Source organism: Cydia fagiglandana, chromosome 12 (genome assembly GCF_963556715.1).
Source record: "Cydia fagiglandana chromosome 12, ilCydFagi1.1, whole genome shotgun sequence".
NCBI classification, from domain to species: domain Eukaryota; kingdom Metazoa; phylum Arthropoda; class Insecta; order Lepidoptera; family Tortricidae; genus Cydia; species Cydia fagiglandana.
The window spans coordinates 9098544-9123800 of record NC_085943.1 but is presented as its reverse complement, the minus strand read 5'-3'; the positions used below and the strand labels follow the sequence as shown (position 1 = coordinate 9123800).

The 25257-nt window shown below is 36.9% G+C and overlaps 3 protein-coding genes across 4 annotated transcripts in view; 1 reads left to right on the top strand and 2 right to left on the bottom strand.

The window, feature by feature from the left end:
- Nucleotides 1-11295, bottom strand: part of LOC134669556 (tyrosine-protein phosphatase non-receptor type 9) — a 145202-nt gene extending 133907 nt beyond the window's left edge. The window contains exon 1 of the mRNA XM_063527166.1: nucleotides 11147-11295. Coding sequence (XP_063383236.1) covers nucleotides 11147-11179 — 33 coding nt within the window. The 5' untranslated portion in view covers nucleotides 11180-11295. The remainder of the gene's footprint in view (nucleotides 1-11146) is intronic.
- Nucleotides 11296-11594: 299 nt separating this feature from the next.
- Nucleotides 11595-13360, top strand: LOC134669571 (large ribosomal subunit protein uL23m). The gene is made up of 3 exons (XM_063527223.1): nucleotides 11595-11790; nucleotides 11898-12177; nucleotides 13137-13360. Exons 1-3 carry the CDS (start codon nucleotides 11777-11779, stop codon nucleotides 13293-13295), a joined length of 453 nt encoding a protein of 150 aa, XP_063383293.1. The 5' UTR covers nucleotides 11595-11776; the 3' UTR covers nucleotides 13296-13360.
- Nucleotides 13361-13964: 604 nt separating this feature from the next.
- On the bottom strand, nucleotides 13965-15119 carry LOC134669231 (uncharacterized). Of its 2 annotated transcripts, none has more exons than XM_063526743.1 (3): nucleotides 14999-15119; nucleotides 14689-14917; nucleotides 13965-14509 (listed from the first exon to the last, which is right to left on the bottom strand). In XM_063526743.1, the coding sequence occupies exons 2-3, from the start codon at nucleotides 14905-14907 to the stop codon at nucleotides 14432-14434; spliced, it is 297 nt and encodes a 98-aa protein (XP_063382813.1). In that variant the 5' UTR covers nucleotides 14908-14917; nucleotides 14999-15119; the 3' UTR covers nucleotides 13965-14431. The 2 variants fall into 2 exon arrangements, with proteins under 2 accessions (XP_063382813.1, XP_063382812.1); XM_063526742.1 differs by having other exon boundaries at nucleotides 14995-15097.
- Nucleotides 15120-25257: the final 10138 nt, after the last annotated feature.

Genomic DNA, 25257 nt, shown 5'->3' with positions numbered 1-25257 from the left:
TCACCGCCGCTCCAAGATGTCATATGTCAGGCATCGTAAGTTTTACGTGAACTTGTAGACAATTTCAGTTAAGAGCCCTTCAAGGAAGCGCTGATGGCCTAGCGGTGAGAGCGTGCGACTTGCAATCTGGAAGTCGCGGGTTCAAACCCCGGCTCGTACCAATGAGTTTTTCGGAACTTATGTACGAAATATCACTTGATATTTACCAGTCGCTTTTCGGTGAAGGAAAACATCGTGAGGAAACCGGGCTAATCCCAATAAGGCCTAGTTTACCCTCTGGGTTGGAAGGTCAGATGGCAGTCGCTTTCGTAAAAACTTAGTGCCTACGTCAAATCATTGGATTAGTTGTCAAGCGGACCCCAGGCTCTCATGAGCCGTGGCGAAATGCCGGGATAACGCGAGGAAGAAGAAGAGAGCCCTTCAACGTGCACACTAGCGCCACAGCTAAATAAACGTGATTATTTAAATTTGACGAAAGATATTGAAAAAAGGGGGCCGCTGCGTACTGTATTGTGTATTTAAGTACCTTTTGAATACTAGTGTGCACGTTGAAGGGCTCTTAAAAGCATTGCGTGATTAGAATTCATTGCGATTATATCGTTCTTAATTGAACATATCATATCACATGGTTTGTACCATAGACCAGTGAAAATTCTCTAGCTTGTACCGATTTTTTTTACTCAGTTACGCAATGAAAATACTACTAATTGACTAATAGTGTCTGACATATTAATAACATTGATACTACTATCGTGCGATTTTCGGAAAATTAGGCTGAACATCAATAAATCAACTACTTATATGTTAGGTAATGAAACTAATTAAGTTACACATTAATAACCGGATTTATTGACCCACGAATTGCTCGATAGTTATTACCGATAGCACATAATTACTGGAACTCTCACACTAAAACGACCTTTTATACTCTTGATGTACCTATAGCCATTTCACAAGAGTTCTGCATTTTGGTAACACTTTATAGCCTGGGAAGTAGTGTCATAAGGTGCAAATTTTGGTATCGGATGAATTCACTTAGCACAGATGTAATATACGTAAAGCTAAGCTAATTGAGCCCGGTAGACATCCGCCACCCCCTGGCAGGTAGGCAGGGGGGGCAGTCAAAGTAATTTGTAATGGATTCAAGCTTTGAACTTCTTTTTAACCCCCTTTTAGGATGAATTTTTAAAAACGCTGAAATTACTTTTCTTGTATTCTATATGCGCATATAAAAAGTTTCAAGCCGCACACTCGAAAAAAATGTTGATCTCCATACAAATTTTCAACCCCTATTTCACCACCTTAGAGGATAAATTTTCAAAAACGCTGAAATTAGTTTTCTTGTATTTTAATAATATATCTTTTAACGAAGTTTGAAATTCCTAGCTTAAAATAAAACATGAACTCCATATAAACTTTCGTCCCCTTTTTAACCCCCTTAGGGGTTGAATTTTTCAAAATCGCTTCTTATCTCTTGTACACATTATAAATGTAACCTGTTGTGCAAATTTTAACTTTCTAGCAATTGTAGTTTCGGCTGATAATATTAATAATTGAATAAAAAATTGCAATCCTATTTTGATTTGTTCGTCAATATTTTTGTTTTTTTCTATTAAACTGTACATTAAATGTCTCAAAAATGAATTCCTTATGCCCGATTTATCTGGAAATGATACCAAACTCGAGGTGGTAGGTAAATAGAAGCCGATATGCAGCGTGTAACTTTGGATGCCCCCCTGCTTACCCACCAGGGGGTGGCGTTTGGCTACCGGGCTGGATTGGCTTAGCTTTACGTATACTACATCTGTGCCAAGTGAATTCATCCGATACCAAAATTTGCACGTCCCATACATTGGGTGACACTGTTTACCTCACTATTATTGCAGTGCTGCACTTAAAGAAATTGAACACAACGAACCACTTATTTGAACGAATGTGAAACAAATTTGAATAAAAAGAAAGTTATAATATACTGTTTAAGAATAAACACGCGCAATAAACTTGCAGTAAAACATGAATGACTGATGTGAAGCGTCCCTGTCAATAGATTTAAGGAAACATGACCCCTCAACTTAAACAACTAAACCACATGACGTTGAAGACTTGTTTGACGCATCAAGCATCGCAAAAACATGATATTGCAGGGCTAACCCTTTTGAATCATTAAGCAAAGGTTTTTTTAGACGTAAAGTACAAACGCCGAAAGAGTTTAACAATGATTGACACGCACGATCGTGCGAAAACGTCTCCGAAGTGCAACTGTGGGCTGCGCGAAACAATCGCACTTACGCGACGATAATACCTCCGAACATAGCGTCGCAAGAATTATAATAATGCCATTTCAATATAGCAATGCATGCTCTCCCCTTATATGGTCCGCAATTGAATAATCTTATAACCTTCACAAGGGGAAATTGATTTGTAAAATCCGTTAAACGAAAGCACTTGACGGTAATATGCAGAGTGGCTGCATTTCGAACGTTTATTAACGTTTATCTAATTTTAGGAGCATCTCAGCTTTTCCACTTGTTGATATCCTAGAACAGCCATTCTCAAAGTGTGTTCTGCGGAACCCTACACTGAGAGAAAAATCATCACCAGGAATTAAAAAACAGTTCTGTACTGGGGGAAAAAATGAAGTTTTAGTAATAATTAAGGACGTTTCACTATTTCTGTAAAGTTTATTTATTTCTACAAACAGCTCAGTAATACCAAATATAATTTCAACAAACAGATAATAGAAATTGCAAGAACTAATAGAAATTGCAAAAGTCAATTTGTTCCTATTAGTTAGTTAACTCTCCTTGTCCCCGGATTAAGTTTATTTTTGTAATTCTAAGTGTATTTTTGTTGTACTTTTCTCTCAGTGTAGGGTTCCGCAAAGCCTCTGTTGGGGCTCCGCGAAAATACTTGTAATAATAAGAAAACCAGCACTTCTATAGGTATATCTGGTCCCCAGTGACGAACGAAAATTTTTAATTTGGGGTTCCTTCAAATATTTTGCTTTCCAAAAGGGTTGTCACCAAAAAATTTTTTAAATGTACATATGTCATCTGCATTCATATGTTACTCTTCGATGGCCGTAAAAATGTGACACGCTCTAGATTATGGCTCTACAAACAAAATCGTGTCAGATATCTTTGCGGGCTACGTTGTGTAACATATTATTGCAGGTGACTGTACGCAAATGACAAATAATGGTTTTGAAACTTTGAAACGACCTATACGACCAAAATAAATTATGTTTAATAGAAAGATAGTTTATTCGCTATTCGATGGCGGCGGACCAGTCTAAGTTATATTTGAATGAGCCTACGCTCTTACCGCGGTGTGATAGTACAATATCACACGCGTCTATGCCATCAGAGTCACATGTTACCGTCTTCTTTCAAGTAACAAGTAATGATGAACGGGCGTGGGCGAAACATTTACCGTAATGCGAAGTTGCCGAATAATATCTATGATTAAAAATGTTATACGTTATACGCCTGGCAATAAATTTCTACCTATAGCTATACTAAGCCTTGCATGACGTCAATGATATGATGATATCATTAAAATATGAAAGGTTGTAATAAGCAACTTGGTAACAGGCTTACAGGTCGATTCCTGCTTGCGCCAACAAGGTATACTTACAATTAGTTATGTTATAGTATAAGTCTACCACTTATCTCAGGCGGTCGGTAAAGACGTGCAAATGTGCAGTGATTTTGTAGTATAAATACGATAGCTGTTTTAGGACTACAACAAGTTCATATATAACATCTTGACGGTACTTAACACAAATCTGCTTCATACAGCCAAGCCAGAATCAGTATGTAGCGGAGCATACCAGTTATTTACTACACAGTACGCAAAATGTTATTATCGTCAAAACCCTACCTACATCACTGGCAGAATTTATAATTTCCGCTTGTGTACTTGTAGGTAACAAGTACCTAATACCTACCTATTTTAACGGGTGGCAGACAACCCCTGCCACGATAAATTCAATACGCTTGGCGGAGCAGACACGTGGAATGCTTAGTTTACCACAATGATGGGGTATGGGGTTAATGAAATGCGGGTGCCGGGCGTTTTAAATACAGTAACTGGGGGCCAATTTTTTTAATTTCGAGCACTCGATCGTCTGTGTAAAACGACATTGAAACACGAGCAATAGAAATTGGGAATCTAGTGGTGTTGACCACTCGTTTCCAAATATATTAGTCGAATTGAAATGCCAAACAATAATCACAAACTATACTTTGTGCCATTGAATTTCCATAGTCAGCAAACATAACAACCAATCCCACTCTTCGTTAACGAAAGCCCGGAGTACCTAGGTATTTGGAATTGGCTGCCAATCTTCATTGGTTAGAGAGGCCCCCTACCCGATAAATTGATTAGGTATTACCTATTTGTAAAAGATTCGTTGTAAATGTCTGTCTATTCAAGATCACAAGGCTACTTAGTACTTACGTCCCAGTCATCCAACTGAGAAGCACAGGCCTCATCTCATTGTCAGGGTTTAGTTTGGGCACTGCTTGCCTGCTGTTATTAATTTACCTTCAACAAGTCTTAATTCGGGAATCCCGTATTTACTAACACCGCGACGGATGTTGATCGCACGGGACTATAATTCCCCTCGCTGTCGAACGCGGGCACTCGCCTCAGATTTACCAATATAACTACGGCTTCGAGATCCTTAGTAACTTTAACAACTCGGAGGTCACACATTAATGGTTCACACGGTTTACAGGGTGCAGATCGAGATGAGTAAAACTGGTCTGTTCTTCCCACCCGTACGCCTCGAGAAAAGTATACTTTGCCGATTCTCAGACAGGGTACCAATTTCCTGTTACTTGTGAGTCAGACCCTTGTTTATACCTTTTAGAATTATTTTATAATCAACAACAGCAACTTTTGCTTGCTTATATTGTTTGTTGCAACCAAGCAAGGACAAGGTTTTTGTATAACATGTATATTATTGTAATCAAGGAACTTTCTTTCAGCCACAAATATCAACGTTTATTAACGGGACTATTTTAACCTTTGCCGTGCACATGTCTCTGATCTCCCTAAATTTAGATGAGAGTGCAAAGCCTCCAGGTAACAATGTGCAGTAAACTTCCGAAATAGAGTGCTATCGATTGTGGGTCGTCGACCGCGCATCCGCCGGCCGGCTTTGTCACGGGTTTATTACACTTTTAAATGTCACACTACTTAAGCAATTCAGCTTCTGACTTCACACCTTAACGGTGAAAGATAGTTAATCACGTCAAATTATCATTTTCCGAGTTTCACTGAAAGGTCTATATCAATTTGTGCAGCTAAAGACTTATAAACACAGGACACGATCTGAAACCCTTTACACGAGTGTATTATAATATAAGAAATAATCAAAGAAAGGCAGACGGCATATTATAAGTGTAGTGTACATGTAAAGAGGGAAGGAAACTGTCTAATACAGAAACGCAGGACGCAATAACCAAAAAACCCCAACGATCCGGCCTCCACACATAACTCTAAGTCAAGACAACGTAGCCAGAACGTAGCATACGTAATAGTAGTGGGAGGATTCATTCAGTAGACATGCAAGATGACATTACGTTCAGTATGATTGTTTACACTTGGTTTACACGCGCCGGGCGCTTAAAATAGCAGCGGGGGACTGACGTCCGCACGTTTCATGGTAGCCATGTTTACGACACTTCCGCTGAAATGTCTATAAATACCAACAGGTATTTGGTATTAAATTTGCGGTAGTGTGGGAACGCCGGATCGGAAATCGGCGTAATAAATCAGCCGTTAAGTTTGAGTGACGGAGAGCGGCCGGACGCTGCGCTCGCTGATAGAGTGCCCTCAATTGCCCGAGTTGCCCGACCGATCTGATGGGATTTGAAGTAATCGGTGATTCACTTCACTCACTCGCTCTGAATAACTTGTTAAGTTGTTTATTATCTGACTTTGTTCAAGAATTAGACTTGGCAAAACTAAGTAATACATTTTAGTAACTTCAATTAGAATTAACGTATAATCTGCGTAATATATCAAGATTATCAATAATTACACTAATCAAGTAATCACCCCTTTCATAGGTAGTTACCGACGAGAAACGAAAGCAAACTCATTATTAGCAAACAATAACCAGTATTTCTCTTGCTAAATGCTGCTAACTACCTTAATAAAAAAAAACTGGGGGTAAAAAGCGAAGTTACACGCCCGCTGAACAGCAATTCTATTAGGTGTTGCGAGGGAATACCTGGCAGGTTTTTGCAGATTGTTGTTTACGCTACAACGCCTACGGTGTCGTAGGGTGAACTTGCCCAATTTCGTAATATACCTATATTAGACTAGCTCCTCAAAATACCTTCTTTAGCACTTCTCTTCACTTTTTTCTTCTTTTTTTTGCTTTATTTTTTAGGTTTGGAAGAAGAATGTAATGTATTTAGATGTAAGTAAGCTTGAGAATAAACGCTTTATTTTTTTTTTTTTTTTTGTCGTTGCAACTATCATCTGCAAAGATGCTGTGGCCAATGATGATTACTATGATTAGGTATGTAGGGTAAGACCACCAGTGAATGAACACTTAAGCAATTATCCAAGTTTGAAAAATCATTGCTCAGCATTCATTAATAATTGGAATAATTAACTGCAATTTAATCAATCCTCATTTAATAAAGAAGAAAGTAATTTCTGCGATTTTTAATTACTTTCATAGTTTTTGAGATATACCAGAATTTGCAAAAAACTACCCAAAAACCTAATGAATGAACATAAAAACTAGTGAATGAACACCGAAAAACCCAGTGAATGAACATTATTTAAATCTTTTTAATTAGCATAATAAAATCATTTTTATCACAAACACCGTTTCCGGCTCTATTTTAATAGGTATAGCGATAGCGTTTATATCTTTTTATCCCTCCATATTGACTTCAAATCGATTAGAATATAATAAAATGATGGTTATTCACCAATAACACAGAAACCCGTTACATATTAAAAGGAAAAAATAAAATCAACCATGAAAACAAGAACCAAGGTGCATATTTTGATGAAAAAGGGTCATGCTCACCAAATAATGCATAAAATAATAAACTTGTTACTGCATTGTTCGTGGTTACACTGTTCATACATAGAATTAGTAGAAATCCAGTAAATGAACAAGCCAAATTTTGTATTGTTCAATACATAGGCATGACAAATCTACTAAATGGACTATAGAAATTTGGTTTGTTCCAATACTGGCTAAATGATTCAGAATCGTTTTCTATGCAGAATCACAAAAAACAAGCTCAATACGATTGCGTTTACATATACATTTGGGAAAAAAATGAAATCTACGCGACACCAGTAAATGAACACACTGTTCATTTACTGGTTTCAGAACATTTTATGAGCCAGTAATGGAACTATAAAAAATAAAGCCTTAATTGCATAATACGCCGACAAAGTGTACATAAATAGAAGGTTTAATTCTTAATCTAACCAAATAACTAAACTTTGTACTGGTAAAGATTAAATAAGTACTTCATATGTTGCTCCAAACGTACACTGTTCTTATCTGGGATCTAATGTTTCCATACAAAACTTCAAATCCACAAACTCGTAAACTTCAAACGCCAGTCACATCCCAACTGGTCGAAAATAAATTTATTACGGGTTGTCTAATAAGATAAGTGGCAAAATTTGCTATATTTCTTATTTTAGACAAAAAACGTGATTTTGTTCATTCACTGGGGGGTGTTCATTCACTGGAGGGTTTACCCTATATATTTTTTTTATTTACAATACTCAGGCATGCAACTATAACGGTACCGACCGTTGATGAAAAAATGTCGCCGAAAAGATGTCGGACCGCCGATACCAAGCATCAAGGCAGACAATTGAAACGGTGGGTACGGTACTGCCTTTCGGGCTAACTGGAGGAGACTATTTCAGACTGGCTTAAGTGGAAAAGAGGCTTTTACCAAACAGTGCCATCAGTGGGACTCTCATACTTACTTACTTGGTTGGCGCGATGACCCAAAATGAGTCTTGGCCTCCAACACAAGAGCACGCCACTTTGATCGGTCAGGAGCGGTATCCCGCCAGCTTTCGCCGACTCCGAGCTCACGGAGATCTGCCTCCACTCTATCTGCCCAACGGTATTTAGGACGACCAACAGGACGGCGTCCATTTGGTCGACCCAAGTAAGCCTTTTTGGCTGCCCGATCTTCACCCATCCTTTCGAGATGGCCAAGCCAGCGGAGACGATGCGCTTTGGTCTCACCTATTATGTTCGGCTCGGCTATCAGATGTTCTATCTCGGCATTCTTTCGGATCGTCCAACTGCCATCGTCTCTTTTAACGGGTCCCAGAATCTTCCTCAACACCTTACGTTCTGTGACTAAAAGGCTGTTCTCCTCCTTGAGTGTTAGTGTCCAAGCCTCACACCCATACATCAGAATGGGGCGGATCACGGTCTTGTAGATCCGTAGCTTAGTATGTCTACTGAGAAACTTGGACACCAAATCCTTATGGAGCGCAGCACTGCAGCGTAAGGCGTTTTGAGTTCGGATGTTGGTTTCGTCCTCCCTTGTATGTGTGTCAGTGACAGTGCACCCAAGGTCGGAATACCTCCACATGAAGCGGTACAGGGACAGTCGCACCCAAAGACAGAACCTACTTGTGGGTGAAAACACTTACAAAGGAGTGTCTAAGTTTAAATACCTTGGGGACTCTCATAGCTTAGTATTATTTAAGAATAGCTTTTAAATAATACTATATTCCATAAAAGGTAACCTGATGTCAATCTGATGTCGAGATGAAGCAAAAGTTGAAGCCAAACCCACAAGAACCAAAATGGAGGCGTAAATTTCGCAACAAATCTCGCAGCCTAAGTATATAGCGGGATAATTCTGAGGGCTCCTCTACACGATGGGCCCTCTAACGCATAAATACGTCCCTTGGAGTGGCCAGCGTTGGCCCATCGTGTAGAGGAGCCATGACTCCTGTATAGCTTTGGCCGGATGTAGCTCAGAGAAGGGAGAGGGGACAGTGCTTTGTTAAGCATTTGTTTGTGTCACAACGAGTAAATAAATAGCTCTCCAGAATATAATGAAACATGGTACTTCGCATTCAGCCAGAAGTTACCCAAGTCGACCCTACTAAAAAAAGTAGGTGGAAGCTTTTCATCGTAAGCGAGACATGACGGACATTAGTGGACTTGGCGAAATGTGACACATGTGTTCAAGGAAGCGTGCCGGTGATGGGGGCGTGCCTTCTAACATATTACATACTTATACTTAAGTACATCACGAACTCACGACTTTATTGTGAATTTTCTTGGAACTATACCATTATTACTATTACAAAATGATGTAGTCTGCTGCGGAAATAGGTAATAGGTATATCTGATAGAAAACTTGTTCAAAATTACTTGCATAAACTATTTTTCAATTTTGGCCACTAGGTATAGTAGGTATTATTTGTGGAACAATTTTTGTCTGTATGTATACATAGGCACACATACAACCAATAATGGTGTTAGTCTTTTGTTACACCAATTTGGTGGTAAATAAGCATACAGCCCACTTGATGGTAAAGGGTCACCGTAGCCTAGCCTACGGATGCCTAGTTCCAGGGGTGGTACATGTGCTTTGCCGACCCTTTAAGAACCTGTACACTCTTTTATGAAGATCCCCATAATGTTGCCCCTCGAGGATCTTACCTATACTTGGTCAAGCAGATCTTGTCAGTAGAAAAAGGCGGCAAATTTGAAAAATGTAGGCGCGAGAGGACATCATCTCATAGAAAATTTGAATTTCGCGCCTTTTTCTACTGACATGATTTACTGGACCATCTATCTATATTAATCCTATTATTTATATAATTATTAAGTTTGTAAACCTAGGTATACTAAAAAAATCATTCTTGTTTGAGTATATTTAGGTAGGTAGGTTTAGCCCGGCAAGTAAATCTAATCAACCATTATGAAAGCCTAACATCAAAGCTACCACAATCGAAATCAGGATCATTGACAAAAACTGTTATATCAAACAATGACCAAGCCATGACCAAAAGTAAAACATAAGTTGTGATGGATGCAGTGGCGTAGCTAGGGGGGGGCGGCGGGGGCAGTCCGCCCCGGGTGTCACCCATTTAGGGGTGACAACCAACCGTGAACATCAGTAGTGCCACCTATAAAAATTCGTAAAAAGAAAGCGATGGGGTAAATCCTGAGCTATTTAACAAAAATTACAATTACTCTTTTTAAATATATTTTACAATTTTGATTGAATTTTGGGGTGACACCCACTATTTCCGCACCAGGTGCCACCCATGCTAGCTACGCCACTGGATGGATGTAGGTAGTTATTATCTTATAAGGGTATGGAAAAGTCTTAAAATAGATACAAAGCCGGCTGACATGGGACAACATGGCATGACTGGCATGAGTGACATGGCTATGGTAGTTAAATTTGTGCTGAATTGCTTACCGAAATAAGAATACCTAACAATAACATCTATATTGCCATTGCCACATATCTGTGCTTCGAATACACTCATCTTCTTATCTCGTTAAAGTAAGTACTCTCCGCTTGTAATAACGACCTTCGATTCCTTTGGAAAGAAATCCAACACATTCCTAGAGAAGTTCACTAACTTATACATCAAACACCAGATGTCTGGAAAATTTTATACTGAATAAATAGTGAATAAAAGATAAGTTTGAAACTGCTAAAAATAGTACGGTACCGGCTTTTTAATAAGAAAACAAAGGAGTTGGTAGTGGGAATCTATCTCCACAAAACCCACACCCACTTATGGTCCTCCTTGAAAAAGTTGATAGTTTCGTATTATAAAGAAAATTGACTGTACGTGTTATTCCAAATATATATTCAATTCGGATAGCATATGTTTATGACACGATTAAATGTATTTTTTTATCTTACGAGGAAGATAATATCTTATATTATAAGCGAAAACAAGCGGACACGACTGAATCAAAACAAACATTGATGACATGGTAATGGTATGACGCGAGTTACAGTTCATTTCCCGTCTAAAGAATGCGCCGCTGGTATTAAATAAGTAGAGAATCTCAACACACAGACATCATGATCTAAGCTAATAAAGAGTCATTTCGTAAAATCATATATTATATTAATTTACTTACCACCTCCTGATCGGGTGACAGGGCCACCGCCATTTTTCTTTATGACAAACAAGCTCAATGGCTGGTTGGAGTTCTCTCCGACACACATTCAAAAGGCAGTCGCAAGCAAAAACGATCAAGAGCACCTCGATCACTGCAACTCGCAGCTTCCGCTTCACTTCCACACCGTAGAATACTAGAACAGTCGGCAAAAGTCGGTTTGTGCACGCGTTGAACAAACATTCCTGACAAATGGACGATTCTGCGAATTATCATTTTACTCTATACATCTATTGCATTCTAACATAGCCGCTCTGGCGTATGAATAAAAGAGTCAACAAATAAAAGATCTGAATAACATTTTACGATCGGTTTAAGTTTACGCGATACGTGCAAAACAAGCTTAATTCGTCTAGCGTCTATGCGCACCAAAAACAATAGATTTTGGTCTGTCAATCAGTGTGTTTTGACAGCTTATGTCAAAATTTTCTAGGTTATCTCAATTCTCACCTTTTGTTAATCAGAATTATCCAAAACCAGATTTAATTTTTAATATTTGGTCTTTTATTTAAGTGTTATTTTACAGCTCGTTCGATTTCTCAGCCTTGCGAGTCTGTATATTATTAACAGTAACTGATTGGGTCCAGAAAAATGTCCACTCGATGGTAATATTTATTAGTCTTTTTATCTTTTATCAAATTTATATAATAAAAAATCTTGTGCATAACGTGTACCCTGATTTCACATTCATAGATTCTCTACTTTTTTCCAGGTATCCACTATATCAAAGAGGAAATCCCCAATTGAGAGTATTTTTACCAAATTTTTGGATGAAACTTGTTAAACCTCATATAAAACAGCTACCAAACATAGTTCACTTCCAATGTTCTATGGAAATGACAAAGCACGACATAAAAATTTATCTGGAGAAGATTTACGATGTCCCAGTCGCTGATGTTAGAACAAAGATTACCATGGGGAAATTCAGAAGGGATGTGGGAAAGGGTTACATTATTAAAGATGATGATATCAAATATGCCTATGTTACCCTGGTAAGTTTGAGATAATTAGTGGTATGGTAAAGAAGAGTCGCTTTCCACATACATTTTCGTACATTGACCATCCTGTTCCTATCTCTATTGCACTCGCTTAATTATATTGCTGTCCCACTCGCCGGTTGTCAATGTCACTGTGAGAGCTTGACAACAATATAATTATGTGTATGCAATAGAGATAGCAACAGGAGGGAAAATATACAAAAATCTATGTATAGTCGGATTTGATAGCCCACGCAGCGTAAGTGTTATGTATACGTCATAATTTCATAGAAGTTCGACATTTAAAATGACACTTGCACTGCATGGGCGATCAAAATCGCTGCAGACTTTTTACGGTCTGACTATAGGAAGTGTCTCTTTAGTGTGCTAAAACATCCTAATTTTCATATCTTATGATGGTTCATTATTCCAAATACTTCAGAATGTCTGGTAATTCCAAAAATCCTATGTAAGACCATCATACTAGTGTCAATATTTAGAATTACCCAACAATCTAAAGTACATTATATTTGGAATTACCTGTATAAATCATACATAATTTTTGGCATGGCACCATACCTTTGGCCCATTGTTGAGTAGATATCAGTGAAAAAACAGGGATCAAATGGTGTTCTTAATTATTTGTGTTGAAAGATGGCAGCAAATTCTTCTCACTTGATGGTCTCATCGGAAGATCAGCACTGGAAGCCACCAGCAACATGCTGAGATGGGGCCATTTCGTGGCACTTTAATCTTATTCTGTGTTTTCTTTTATACTATGTACTGTTCCGATTGTTTGTGCTTACGAATAAATCTATTTTATTCTATTCTATTCTAAATGTACTGCCTACATAATTAACTTTGACAATATTCCTCTCAAATTCTCTTTGCCCAAGTTAAATAAACAGTTGCTCTTATCCCACATGATCTTAATAAAGGTAAACCATCCTCATTCCTTATCTTATATTTTCCAGCCAAAAGATATGAAGTTTGAGTACCCCAAGTTGTTTGTGGACCAAAAGGAAGCGGAGGATGAGGACGCCAAATCCTTGGACGAAGCCAAGAAAACCTTCAAGGGGTATTTGGAACGGAACAAGGACAGATCTGATGTTCCAAGTTGGTTCTCTATATAAAATGTACAAAGATAAATATTAGCTTTCTATTAGAATAAGATATGTAAATAAATGTTAGAAATGTAGTAAGCTTAGTTTTTTATTCAACAGGAAGGTAAACTTTATTTCTATGAAATGGGTCATGATCATAGTCAAGTTAGATATTTACTAAAATATTTGCTTCAATTTAGTTCTAATTCCGAATGTCAATTGTTTCTATAATTCCTAAGTTTTTTACGATTTTCTTTGGAATGTAGCTTCCCATTCATAATTTTTTTTTAATCATCTACATGCCTTTTTTAAACTTATTTTTATAAAGGTCACAAGTAAAGGTAGTCAGCATCAAATTGATAATGAGAGCCAAAGTGGCCAAATAAATATCGGAACACATCCTTATTTCTATGGTGTCAAAGTTGTGTTATAATATATTTGGTCACTTTGGCCGTCACTATTTCATGCTGACTGTATTATATCAGTCACCCAGTCAGTGTGCTTTACTGCATGTCTTGCGGCCGGAAGTTTAAAATAAAATTCGGTTTCGCAAGACACTTTCGAGCACACGCATGTCAAAATACATAATACCTGATTTGTCAGGGTGTCACCATCGACTGATACGTCTGGGAGGACATTATCATCATATCAGTCACCACCAATCAAGATTAAAATATGAAAACTATTTGCCTTAATTTTTTTATTATATTAAAAGAAAAATGGTTTGTTGTACTACAAAGATTACAAATATTTGAGTGTGTTTTGAAACTCAAAACTGTTTTTACTATAAAAACTATTGGTTTCACACATTATTCTACTCAATGTAATCTGTGTAATAATAGTCAGATTATATAACATAAAAGCAGTCTATCCTCTTGTTCTTATTAATAACAAAACAAAAACTTAAACATACACATTTTAACAGAAGTATAGGTACTTGTTATTATCCACTTAGAAATCAAATTAAGTGTTTAAAAATCACCTCTTACTGTTTCAACATTTTGTCAAAGAAAGTGGTAAAATTTATTTCTAGAATATAAATCTTACCAGTTTCTTATCTAATAGCAATCATACACACCTATCTTATAAGAGAATAATAAAATCTATCAAATGTTAACATATTTAGTAGTAACAGTCAGTATCTTGAACACTTTATAATTTTGCAACTAAGCTTTATCATATTCATCCAGGAACGATGAGCAGCGGCACCGGGGGCACTCAGTAATGTCTAACAAGAAGGTTACCTGAAAATCATAAAAAATCTGATCAGTTAACTTTTAAACCAATCCGTACATGTATCAACCTCAAAGGCCAGACAATAAGATTCTAATACATCACCACTCATCAAACTTTACTTTAATAACTTCATATGGTGACTCGACAAATGGTCTACGGCAATAACTTCTCCAATAAAAGTACTTACTCTTGGATGCTGTTCGCATTTCAGCCGAGTGCGGCCGTTGCAGTAATAGCCACATGCTCTGCAAAACACGATGGCCTTATCTCTTTTGCACGAGCATTTCTTCATATACGCTTCAGCGATGTTGGGCACGCCACGCCCGACGCGGCTTCCGACCTTGTAAACTTTACCAGCAGCTGCCGCTGCTGCTGGAGTAGCTTCCTTAGCCGTGACAGTTTCCATTGCTGGTGTCCTACGATACGAACATAGAGTTTTTGTAAAGAAGCCCCATAGCAAGTTATTAAAAAACTTATTTTTAATATCACTTACATACCTTTGTTCCTGAAATAAGCCCAAAAGCTGCTATTGATGACACAATCAAAAATTTAGCGGGTAGACATAACGAAGATCAAGAAGAAAAAAAAATTAGTTTAGACGTTTTTTATTTCTGCTTGCAAGATGCCAAATGTCTTAAGGGCTCATAAACGTTGCGATAATTTCATGCTATTATATTTTCGATAATCGTACAAGCGAAATTAAAACATTCACTTTGTCAGGAAAAAACGGCGCGATATTTGAATTTTCTATGGGAACTCAATTCTTCGCGCCTATTTCTATTTTTATAGCCGGTCACACAAGTTTGTCAGTAGAAAAAGGCGCGAAATTCAAATTATCAAAATTACTCTTCGCGCCTACATTTTTTTAAATTTGCCGCTCTTTTCTATAGTTGGAAATGGCTTGACAGATCATAAATGTGCCGCCTTTTTCTACTAACAAGGTGGCTGTGCCAGAGTATAAAGGGGTGATCAAATCGACCGATTTGTTCAGAAATTTAAATGGTGTCAATTTCCAATTTATTCACCAATTTTAGATTTATGGTGATACTAGCTGACCCGGTGAACTTCGTATCACCTATCTATATTATCAATCAATCAATCAATCAATCAAGCATTTTATGCGTGGTAAACTTAAAGCTAAGATTACATACAAAAGTATAACTAAAAACTACAGATATTAACAAAATTGGTAAGCGTTAAAGTTTACCACGAAAATGGACTCGCGGTTATGTCTCCTTTTGGCACGTCACGGATTAGCCTGGCCGCACATGCTCGGAATTTTGTGTAGGCACTGATTGACATGATGTGTGTAAGCGAGACAGCACCATGCATTTGTAGAGCGACGTCCCGTTTCCACCTGTCATTCCGTACGGAAACATAATGAACATTCCGAACGCCTGCAGCCAGGCCTAAAAAAAATTGTTATCTTATGTTAATCCCTCTACTATGTAGGGTGACTTCAAATTGGTAATACAAAATGAATGTTTTACATATATCTTCCCTTCATTAAGCCCCTCAACTAAGTCTCATGCTTTTAAAATAATTAAAAGTATTTTTTTTATTCATCCATTTTTTTAAGCTTCACATGGTTATCCTTACATAGGTAATAATTAACAAAGAAGGTTAAATAATTTCAAATGAACACTTTCCTCTTTGGTTATCAATGACCTGTCACAGTAAGTATTTATGAAGTAAACGTGTTTTGATTAAGTAGTAATCAAAGAGCATATAATCACTACGTTTTAGTAGTAATTGTCACTTGTCAATTGAAAATTAGATTTTCCGCAATTTTCATTTTACAATATTTTTTTAAATAAAACAATACCTGAGAAACGTGTTTGCTACAAAAGGTGCAGGAGCAAAATTTGGAGAACCTCCATTTCCAGCAAGATTGTGCACCAGCACAGTTAACTCTGTGTGCGATATCATTTAGTTAGACCAAGAGTTCCCTGGCAGATGGATTGGACGCAACGGCCCAGTCGCATAGCCGCCTCGAAGTCCCGATCTTCGCACGGGAATTAAATACCCTCGATGAACTTCGCCAAAAGATAATTGAGGTGTTCAATTCTGTGAAACCAATGAATTTATTCTTGGCAGACTAAATAATCTCAAGAGTATTCATAAGAGACTTATGTGTCCAGAAAAGCGGTGGTCATTTTCAATACATCTTAAAATACGTTTAGTTAAAGTAGGTGCACACTTATCTACTTATTGAAAGTGTTGAAACGTAGGTATTTTAAGATTGTGTTACATTCGGTAGATTACGTATATTAATAAATGATTTAATTTAAATGAATTTGCTTATTATTTACCATAGATTGTATCAGGGCACTTAAAACTAAACCGCTTAACTTAATGCCAGTCCAGACGGGAACAGTTTTGCTCCAATCTGATTAAATTGTTTGATCAAATCAGGTGGTGTGGTGTGGTTGCAAACTCCATTTTGCTCACCGATTCCCTTTTATTCGATTGTAAGATTCTGACCGATAAAATGGAGGTGCTAACTTCAAAATCTGTTCTTATTTCTTGTACACATTACAAATGTAACCTGTAATGGTGTGCAGATGTCAACTTTCTAGCATTAATTGTAGTTTCGGTTCTGCGTGATGATGATGAGTCAGTCAGTCAGTCATCCAGGACACGTAAATTTAACGCTGTTTTTTGGGCTTCCGTACCCGAAGGGTAAAAACGGGACCCTATTACTAAGACTTCGCTGTCCGTCTGTCTGTCTGTCGCCTGGCTGTATCTCATGAACCGTGATAGCTAGACAGCTGCAATTTTCACAGATGATGTATTTCTGTTGCCGCTATGACAACAAACAGAATAACATAAATATGTAAGTAAGGTCCTATACAACAAACGTGATTTTTTGATGATTTTTGCGTAATGGAACGGAACCCTTCGTGCGCGAGTCCGACTCGCACTTGGCCAGTTTTTTTAATCCTGTTGGCACCTCAGACAGTGGCGAGACACTCCTGACTTCGGGCAAACTCGGCTCCGTTCGGCTCAGCATTACTGCGAGCAGTTATTAGGGTTGCTACCATTTGACGTCCTTTTGCATGCACGACCACAGATAAGATAATGACTTGAATTTTGACAACCCTAAATAGCCGAAAGGGATAGTACCATACATTAAAAAGGGATAGCAAGATTCATCCCTGAATCGCTGTCAAACTTCGGTTTTGTAGGAAGTGTCCATTATGTACTTAATACGGTAGTACCAAAGAGTACTATTATTTAGTATGTATCTATGTATTTGTTGGTTGTCATTTTGTTTATGGGTGCGTTCAAAACTGTTTAACATATTGCTGGCTTTAACAGACGACCGCACCGGACCGCGAACTTGGTGTGTCCCGGCGTACTTTCAATAGTGTGTCAGAGGGCCTACCGCGAACAACGTAGTTCGCAAATTTTACTCCTATTCGCGACGAATGACGACGTATACTCGCGCTCACCCCAGTTTGTACCAGGGAGTTTATAATCTCTTCATTTGACAAACGATAAGCCTCATCACTGTAAATTTGCATGCATAAATAAAAATATGTCAATCCTTTGTCATTATTGTCACTATTTTACAATTTCAAAATCTCAAATACGGGTTAATCCTAATATTGTGGATATATCTTGTCGATTCGAAACCCTTTTTAAAATACGTTCTTTAATTTGAGGCGAGAGTTTACCTTATCGACGGGATGAAGATCAAATGTTTGACAGGTAAGATACCTAGGAACATTTTGTATGGGAATGATCATTCTTTCATTATTTTATTTTCGTAAATTTTTTCAATGTTTTTAATAGTTATTCTGCTATTCTAGGCCGAGAATAATCCAAAAAATCAAAAGCCATGAAAATCGGTCCAGCCGTTCTCGAGTTATGGATGCTGGAACAAACACGACTTTGTTTTATATATATAGATTAGAGCCGTCTAAAATGAAAGTACTGGCGTCACAAATTAGTATTCTTGCCTCCACCCCATTTTATCGGTAATATCATGGTAATATCGGTCATAATCGGCGAGCCAAATTGGCGTTTGCGTCCGAACGGCCTGATTCAATGGCACAATTTAATCAGATTGGCCAAAAATTGACTCGCAATAACAATTGACACGCCTTCATATTCATCAACTATTTAAACAGAGTTAATCTGGTAGGATCCTATAGATGTGCTATATGCGTGCGTCTGTAAGGGACAAAACATACGAAATGCGACACTATGATTGGTCGAGTTTACTTGTTGCCCACCATAAACCATACTAAATTTACGGTGGGGATTTAGGTCAGTAAATGAATGCTCAAAAAACGTTGTAGAGGGAAATGCTAGGAACACAATTTTTGACTCCGTAACTTTATTTAGACTAGTTAGGAGGTAAACATATCAAAAGTCCCCGGCTGTAGCCCCGGTGCTGCGGGGTAGAGGGGGGTAAGAAGGTCGAATTTTTCGGTTTTTCATTGATATCTTGGAAACTTTGCATCTTAGCGACATGACTACTAAGACAAACCGAAAGCTCATAAAATTAGTTACAAGTTTTATCTAGTCAAGTTTTTCGATATCTTGAATAGTTTTTGAGATACCCGCTCTTGAAAGTTTATTTAGGGATTTTAATTTTATCTTGATATCTACATCAGTGATGCTGTTAGGCCATGTTTGGTATCATTTTCGTATAAATCGGGGGTGCTGAATTCATTTATGGTATCACATTGACACTATTCCGAAGTAAAACCAAAATTAAAAAATATATATTTTTAAAAATCCCTCTTCACGCTTAAACCGCTGAACCAATTTCGTTGAAATTTTGTATAGAAATAGTTTCAGTCTCGACACAGAACATAGGATGGTTTTTATAACCAAAAGCATCTTTTGAGGATGTGAAAAGTGGAGTGGAAGTTTGTATGAGGAGTCAATAACCGCTGAACCGGTTTAGGTGAAATTTAGGATGGTATACATCTGTGATTTAGATGAAAATGATACCTAACATGACTTCAAACTTTACCTTAAGCAGTATTTACCTCAGGAATTCAGTTTCGTCGACGAAGTTGAATTCCCCCCATACTCCATTTCACAACTTTAAAGGATGATTATTGAGATAAAAAGTATCTTATGTCCTGTCTTGGGACTCGAAATATCTGTATACCAAATTACAATTAAATTGGTTGAGCGGTTTAAGCGTGAAGAGGAATTTAAAAAAAAAGGTATTTGTTTAAAGTTTATTTATTTATTTATTTATTTAAACCTTTGGGAAACAAACAGGCAAAAACAACACATATAGTAAATCAGATAACACATTCACAAGCCACACAGTTTCCACTAATGAATAATAACAGTTATGTTGCTCAGAATCTAACATTAAAACAATTCAAACTTAAACCTACTTTAACATTAATAGAATTTATTTACAACATGCATAACTCGAATACCTAACTTGAATTGATGTAATAACACACATAAAAACAACATGCGAACATTGGAAAGTATGATGTAACATAATTACTAATGGATATTATTTTTACCATTAACTGTACTTTTTATTGCAGAAACAAACTGTTGTAATGATAAATGGTTGGATCAAGGGACAGATGCAGAAGGCGGTGATCTTGGACACGGCGCGGATAGTACGTCGGTTCCTCTCTCTGCAGCCCTGACCACCGGTAGCTTGGGCCTTGCCCCGCTGCTGGCGGCACCCTAGGTTAGGTTTTTTATAATGTGTTTATATGTATTTTTATTGTTTTGTAAGTGTTTTTATATTTTACTTTTATATTCATATTATAAAAATACCTAACCTAAGACGATAAATAAATAAAGAGAAAATGAAATATATCAATATCAGAAAATTTTTCATTATAAGTTCTACACGCTCTAGCTAAAAAGCTATTTCTTGCATATGTAGTGCGCCCAAAGTCAATTGCAAAAAGGTTTGTGGAGCGAGTTCGCCGATTAGGACAGCGAATTGAAATTTTAGATAAAAGATTAGGTGAATCAATAAGGCCATGTAAGATTTTGAACAAAAAAAATTGATCTCTAATTTCTCTACGTGTTTGAAGAGACTCTAAATTGTCAGTGCTAAAAGATTTAAATTTATATTTCATTGTTCTAATAAATTTGTTCTGAATTTTTTCAATTGTGTGGATGTGAACATTGAAATGAGGATTCCAGACTGTAGTCGCGTATTCTAAGTTTGACCTAACAAATGCGAACCTTTTGGCCGCCGGACCTAGTCCGCAAAGACGCTCACTCACACGCCAGAGCAAATTTTAAGTAAACAACTAATAAAAAGTTTAGGGATTGCAAATAGTGATATCGATATTTACAATATTATGGTAAAAATCTTTTTAATTTAGCTTTGTTCTTATCCTGTTTTAATTTCATTCCAAATTGCCAAAATTAAACATATGTTTTACACCCGAAAATGTTTAAAATATAGGGATTTAACATAAAAAACAACCACTAAACAATGTCGATTCAAGACGTGATATCGCCGCACTAGGCTGTACGAGAAGTCTTTTATACAAGACAACGGCGCCCATGGACTGCCCGCAATGCAGACCGACAAGGACTGTTTCCGCGCGGATCAAGTAATAATAGTCTCTAGGTCAACGGCGTAAGCGCTTGTCGGTACGTAAACTTTATTGGCGTAACGTTAAAGCTGCGCATCATGTGTCGATAAAGTCAATATACCGGAACTGTTTTAGTGAAAATTACACGTGGGTTGAATTTTTAATGAGTGAAGATATTATTCCGGAATTAGAATCTATCATTATAATTTCAGTTTGGTTTACATTAATCTATAGGTAAACTCTTATCAAAAAAACGTTCAACGACTTGTTACAAAAAAATTACACATTAACTTCAATGTTATAACAATAAAAGTAAAGTCTGATAAACAGGTATGTCCCTGTACCACACTTGTGCGAAGCGGTCGCTGCGGTGTATCCCTTCCCACTAAGCTATAAAATAACATCAATTATTTTTTTTATTTATCTCTTCTGCAATTAAATAGTCCACAATCTACAATGGCAAATTTACTTGTCTGACTCTACTTTATAGAGCTAAAGAAGCTACCTGAACTTTAAATATAGTTATGCCTATCTGACTCTCGTTCTACGTATTCTAGTAAGTAGTTACCTACTATTCGTTGAAAAAAATTGGCGATTAACAAGTGTTCAAATACTTAGATAAAAACATATTTCTGACTTTATATTTACTTTAAAAATTACCATATCGAGTTAACATTCCCATCCCTAGCTGTCTTTTATACAAGACAACGGCGACGAGGAACATGAAAAATGTTGAAAATTGGAGCAATTTTTTTAAATGCCTTATTATAAAAGAAGGGATTTATATAGCGGCTTAAAAAGCAAATAAATGAAAAAACAAAGACCTTAAATATGAACACGAGTGTAAATGAAATTGCAATTGTTATTATTTTCACATTAACTCAGTGGTTGAATTTGTGTCTTGTATACAAGACGACGGCGCCAGCGTATCGTTCTATCGTTGTCTTCTATACCGGACAACGGCGGTCAAAGGGTTAAATAGAAGTTGCAGAGTCTTAGGGTTTGTAAAATCCTTGCTTTGGCGGAAAATGAATCCCATCATTCTGTATGCTTTCGCTGAAATTTTGTCAATATGTGAAATAAATTGTAGTTCACTATCGAAATTTAAACCCAGATCCTTCACTTCAGATACAACTCTTAACGTTTTGTTGTTTAAAGAATAATTATACTGTATTTTATTGCGTTTTCTTGTAAATGATATAGCACAGCACTTTTCGACATTCAGGTACAGCTCATTCATAGAACAATATAACGTCAGTCTATCAAGATCAGCTTGAAGTTTCATGCAATCATCGCTATTTTTTATAATACTATAAATTTTAGTATCGTCGGCATATAATAATAAATCAGAAAATTTGAAACAATCAACAACGTCATTAATGTAAATATTGAATAATAATGGACCCAAATGGGATCCCTGAGGTACGCCTGAAGATACGGGAACAAAGCTAGAAGTGTACCCCTTTATAGCAACTGCTTGCGTTCTGTCACGCAGGTAGGAGGTAAGCCATCTCAAAAGATTACCATGAATTCCAAAAGTTTGTAATTTTTGAATAAGCAAAGAATGAGAAATTTTATCGAATGCTTTGGAGTAGTCGGTATAAATAACATCTACCTGATAGCCCTTATCCATTGCATTCGTCGCAAAATCAATCAACTGACATAAATTGGACTCAGTGGAACGTCTATTGATAAACCCATGTTGCTGATTTACCAATTTCGGTCGAACTGCGTAAAAAAGTGAATCGTAGATAATTTTTTCGAACAGTTTAGGGATAACCGACAACTTAGAGATACCCCGATAGTTTTTTATGTCATGTTTATTGCCACTTTTATGGATTGGAACTACGATGGATCTCTTCCAACAACATGGCAATGTCCCGGTCCTTAAAGAAAGATTGAATAGTAGGCATATGGGAAAAGCTAACCTTGCCCGACAGTTCTTTAAAAATATTGGATGTATTCCATCTGGTCCACAGCCTTTAGAAGTCACCAATCCCTTAAGGTAGCTTTCAACTAGAGAGGTAGTGATATTAACATTATTTATTAGGCAATTAGGAAACACAGTGTTATTTAATGCAATTGAAGTAGATTGGCAAGGTGCTTGAGAGTTAACATTATTGACGAAAACTGACTGAAAATAGGTATTAAATAAATCAGCGACTTCTTTGCCGCTATTACCAACACTATTGTCCAAGAAAAGTGTGTTGGGTATCCCGTTAACGCTCATCTTAGACTTTAAAAATGACCAAAAAGATTTTGAGTTATAACGAATGTTGTTTTCAGATCGTGAGATGAATAATTTGTAGCATGAATTTTCCATGGATTTAATCTTTGCCCTTAATTTTGAAAATGCTATGTAATCCGCGAGTCGTCCATAAATTTTCCATTTTTTATGAGTCTTTATTTTATTCTTAATCAATTTTATTAATGGTCGGGAGTACCATACGGGAAATTTATCTTGGCTAGAATTTATTATTTTAGTAGGGATCAGATCATCTATAATTCGGTTTAGAATATCATAGAAAGTATCCACAGCTATTTCTATGCTGTCTTCTGGAAGACAACGTTCCCAGTCCACTTTATCCAATTCTGCGTTTACAATGTCGTAGTCAGCTGCATAGAAACGCCGTACTATACGACGCGCTGGTTTTAAGTTATTATTACGGCCCCGACACTATCATTAGCAATGACATGAAATTTCATGACGCTCCAGCGTTTGGTCCAGTCAGGTCATGACATTCCTAAATCTCCCCACACACTTGTCAGTATTTCTATCAGTATTTTCATCATTACCTTTCACGGGGAATTTTAAGTTATTATTTTCCTAACCGTTCTTAGTTATGTTGTAGTGTACGTTTTGAAGAACACAAAACCAAGACATTATTCAATCATCGATTCAAATATTTCTAACCTGTCGTAATTATACCATGTACTGTGGCAACTCTATGCCCGATGAGCCAGAAAAATGCAGAAAAAGAAATAGTTAATTAAAACGAATATTTATTTGTTTCAACCTTTTCGTGCGTGCGTGCGCCATGACTGTGTGAAAGATTGGTAGTTAAAAAATGTATCCAATTTTTTTTTTATTCTTACCACGAACCGGGAATCAAACTATTCTTAAAGTACAATCAGCATCATATAGTAGGTAGCATCCAAAGTACCTATTCAAATAGTTCGGTACGCCATACATTCCTATTATATGGTGTACCGAACTATTTGAATGCTTTGGATGCTACCTACTATACGACGCTGACTATACCTACTGTATTCTTCTGTTATGTAAGAATGTACACGTATTTGGTTAAGAAAAAAGGTACCTGATATGTAGGGATTGCAATCCGGTCCGGCGGATCCGGTAATCCGGCCGGATCCGGCACATTTTTCAAGATACCGGATCCGGTCTCGGATTCGGTAAAGTGAATCAAAGCGCTAAAATATAAAATAACAGCTTAAAACACTGCTAAAATTTAAAAGTTCTCGCCAATATTCGAATTTTCTCGCTCGCAAACAGCAACACAACAACTTGTTTGTTAGTTGACGCCAGTCTTCTAGCCGACGAAATATGTGTAGTCGTAGCGTTGAGATTTCCGTGCACCGTAAGTACTGGATTGGTTTATATTCAATTTATTGTGTTGTTTCATTGTAATTTAATGTACATGTTCTTTCGGTTTATTTTGTACAAACCTATATAGCCCACTTTAAGACACAGGTTTTTGGGGTATCCGAAATACTAATACTTGTACATAATTATATTAATTATTAAGAAAGTGGTTAGGATTTTGCTGATTAAAACTAGTCGGGGTTTCTGCGGTTGACCTGACGTTTAGTAAAAACAATATCTGTGGAGGTTCGAAGTAAGGAGGTATAAAAAAAGAGTCCGTCATAAAGCATGTTCGAACGGGATAGTCTTATATGGAACATTCAACCATAAACACTAACTATTCATTCTCAATTAGTCATAAAACTTTTTAAGCTTTACAGGCCTGATTTAGTTAATATGTTTTATCCTTCTTACAAATACATAAGTCAAAATGAGAGATAAAGACCAAAACGAGAAGATCAAAACTATTCATAGCTAATTCAGGCCAGTAACGCGTTTATAAATAATGCCATAAACCAGAGAGGTTACTTATAGGATAGATGCATACTTACAACATGTTATTATATAAGGCCATATACAGAATATACAAAATAGGGATGTT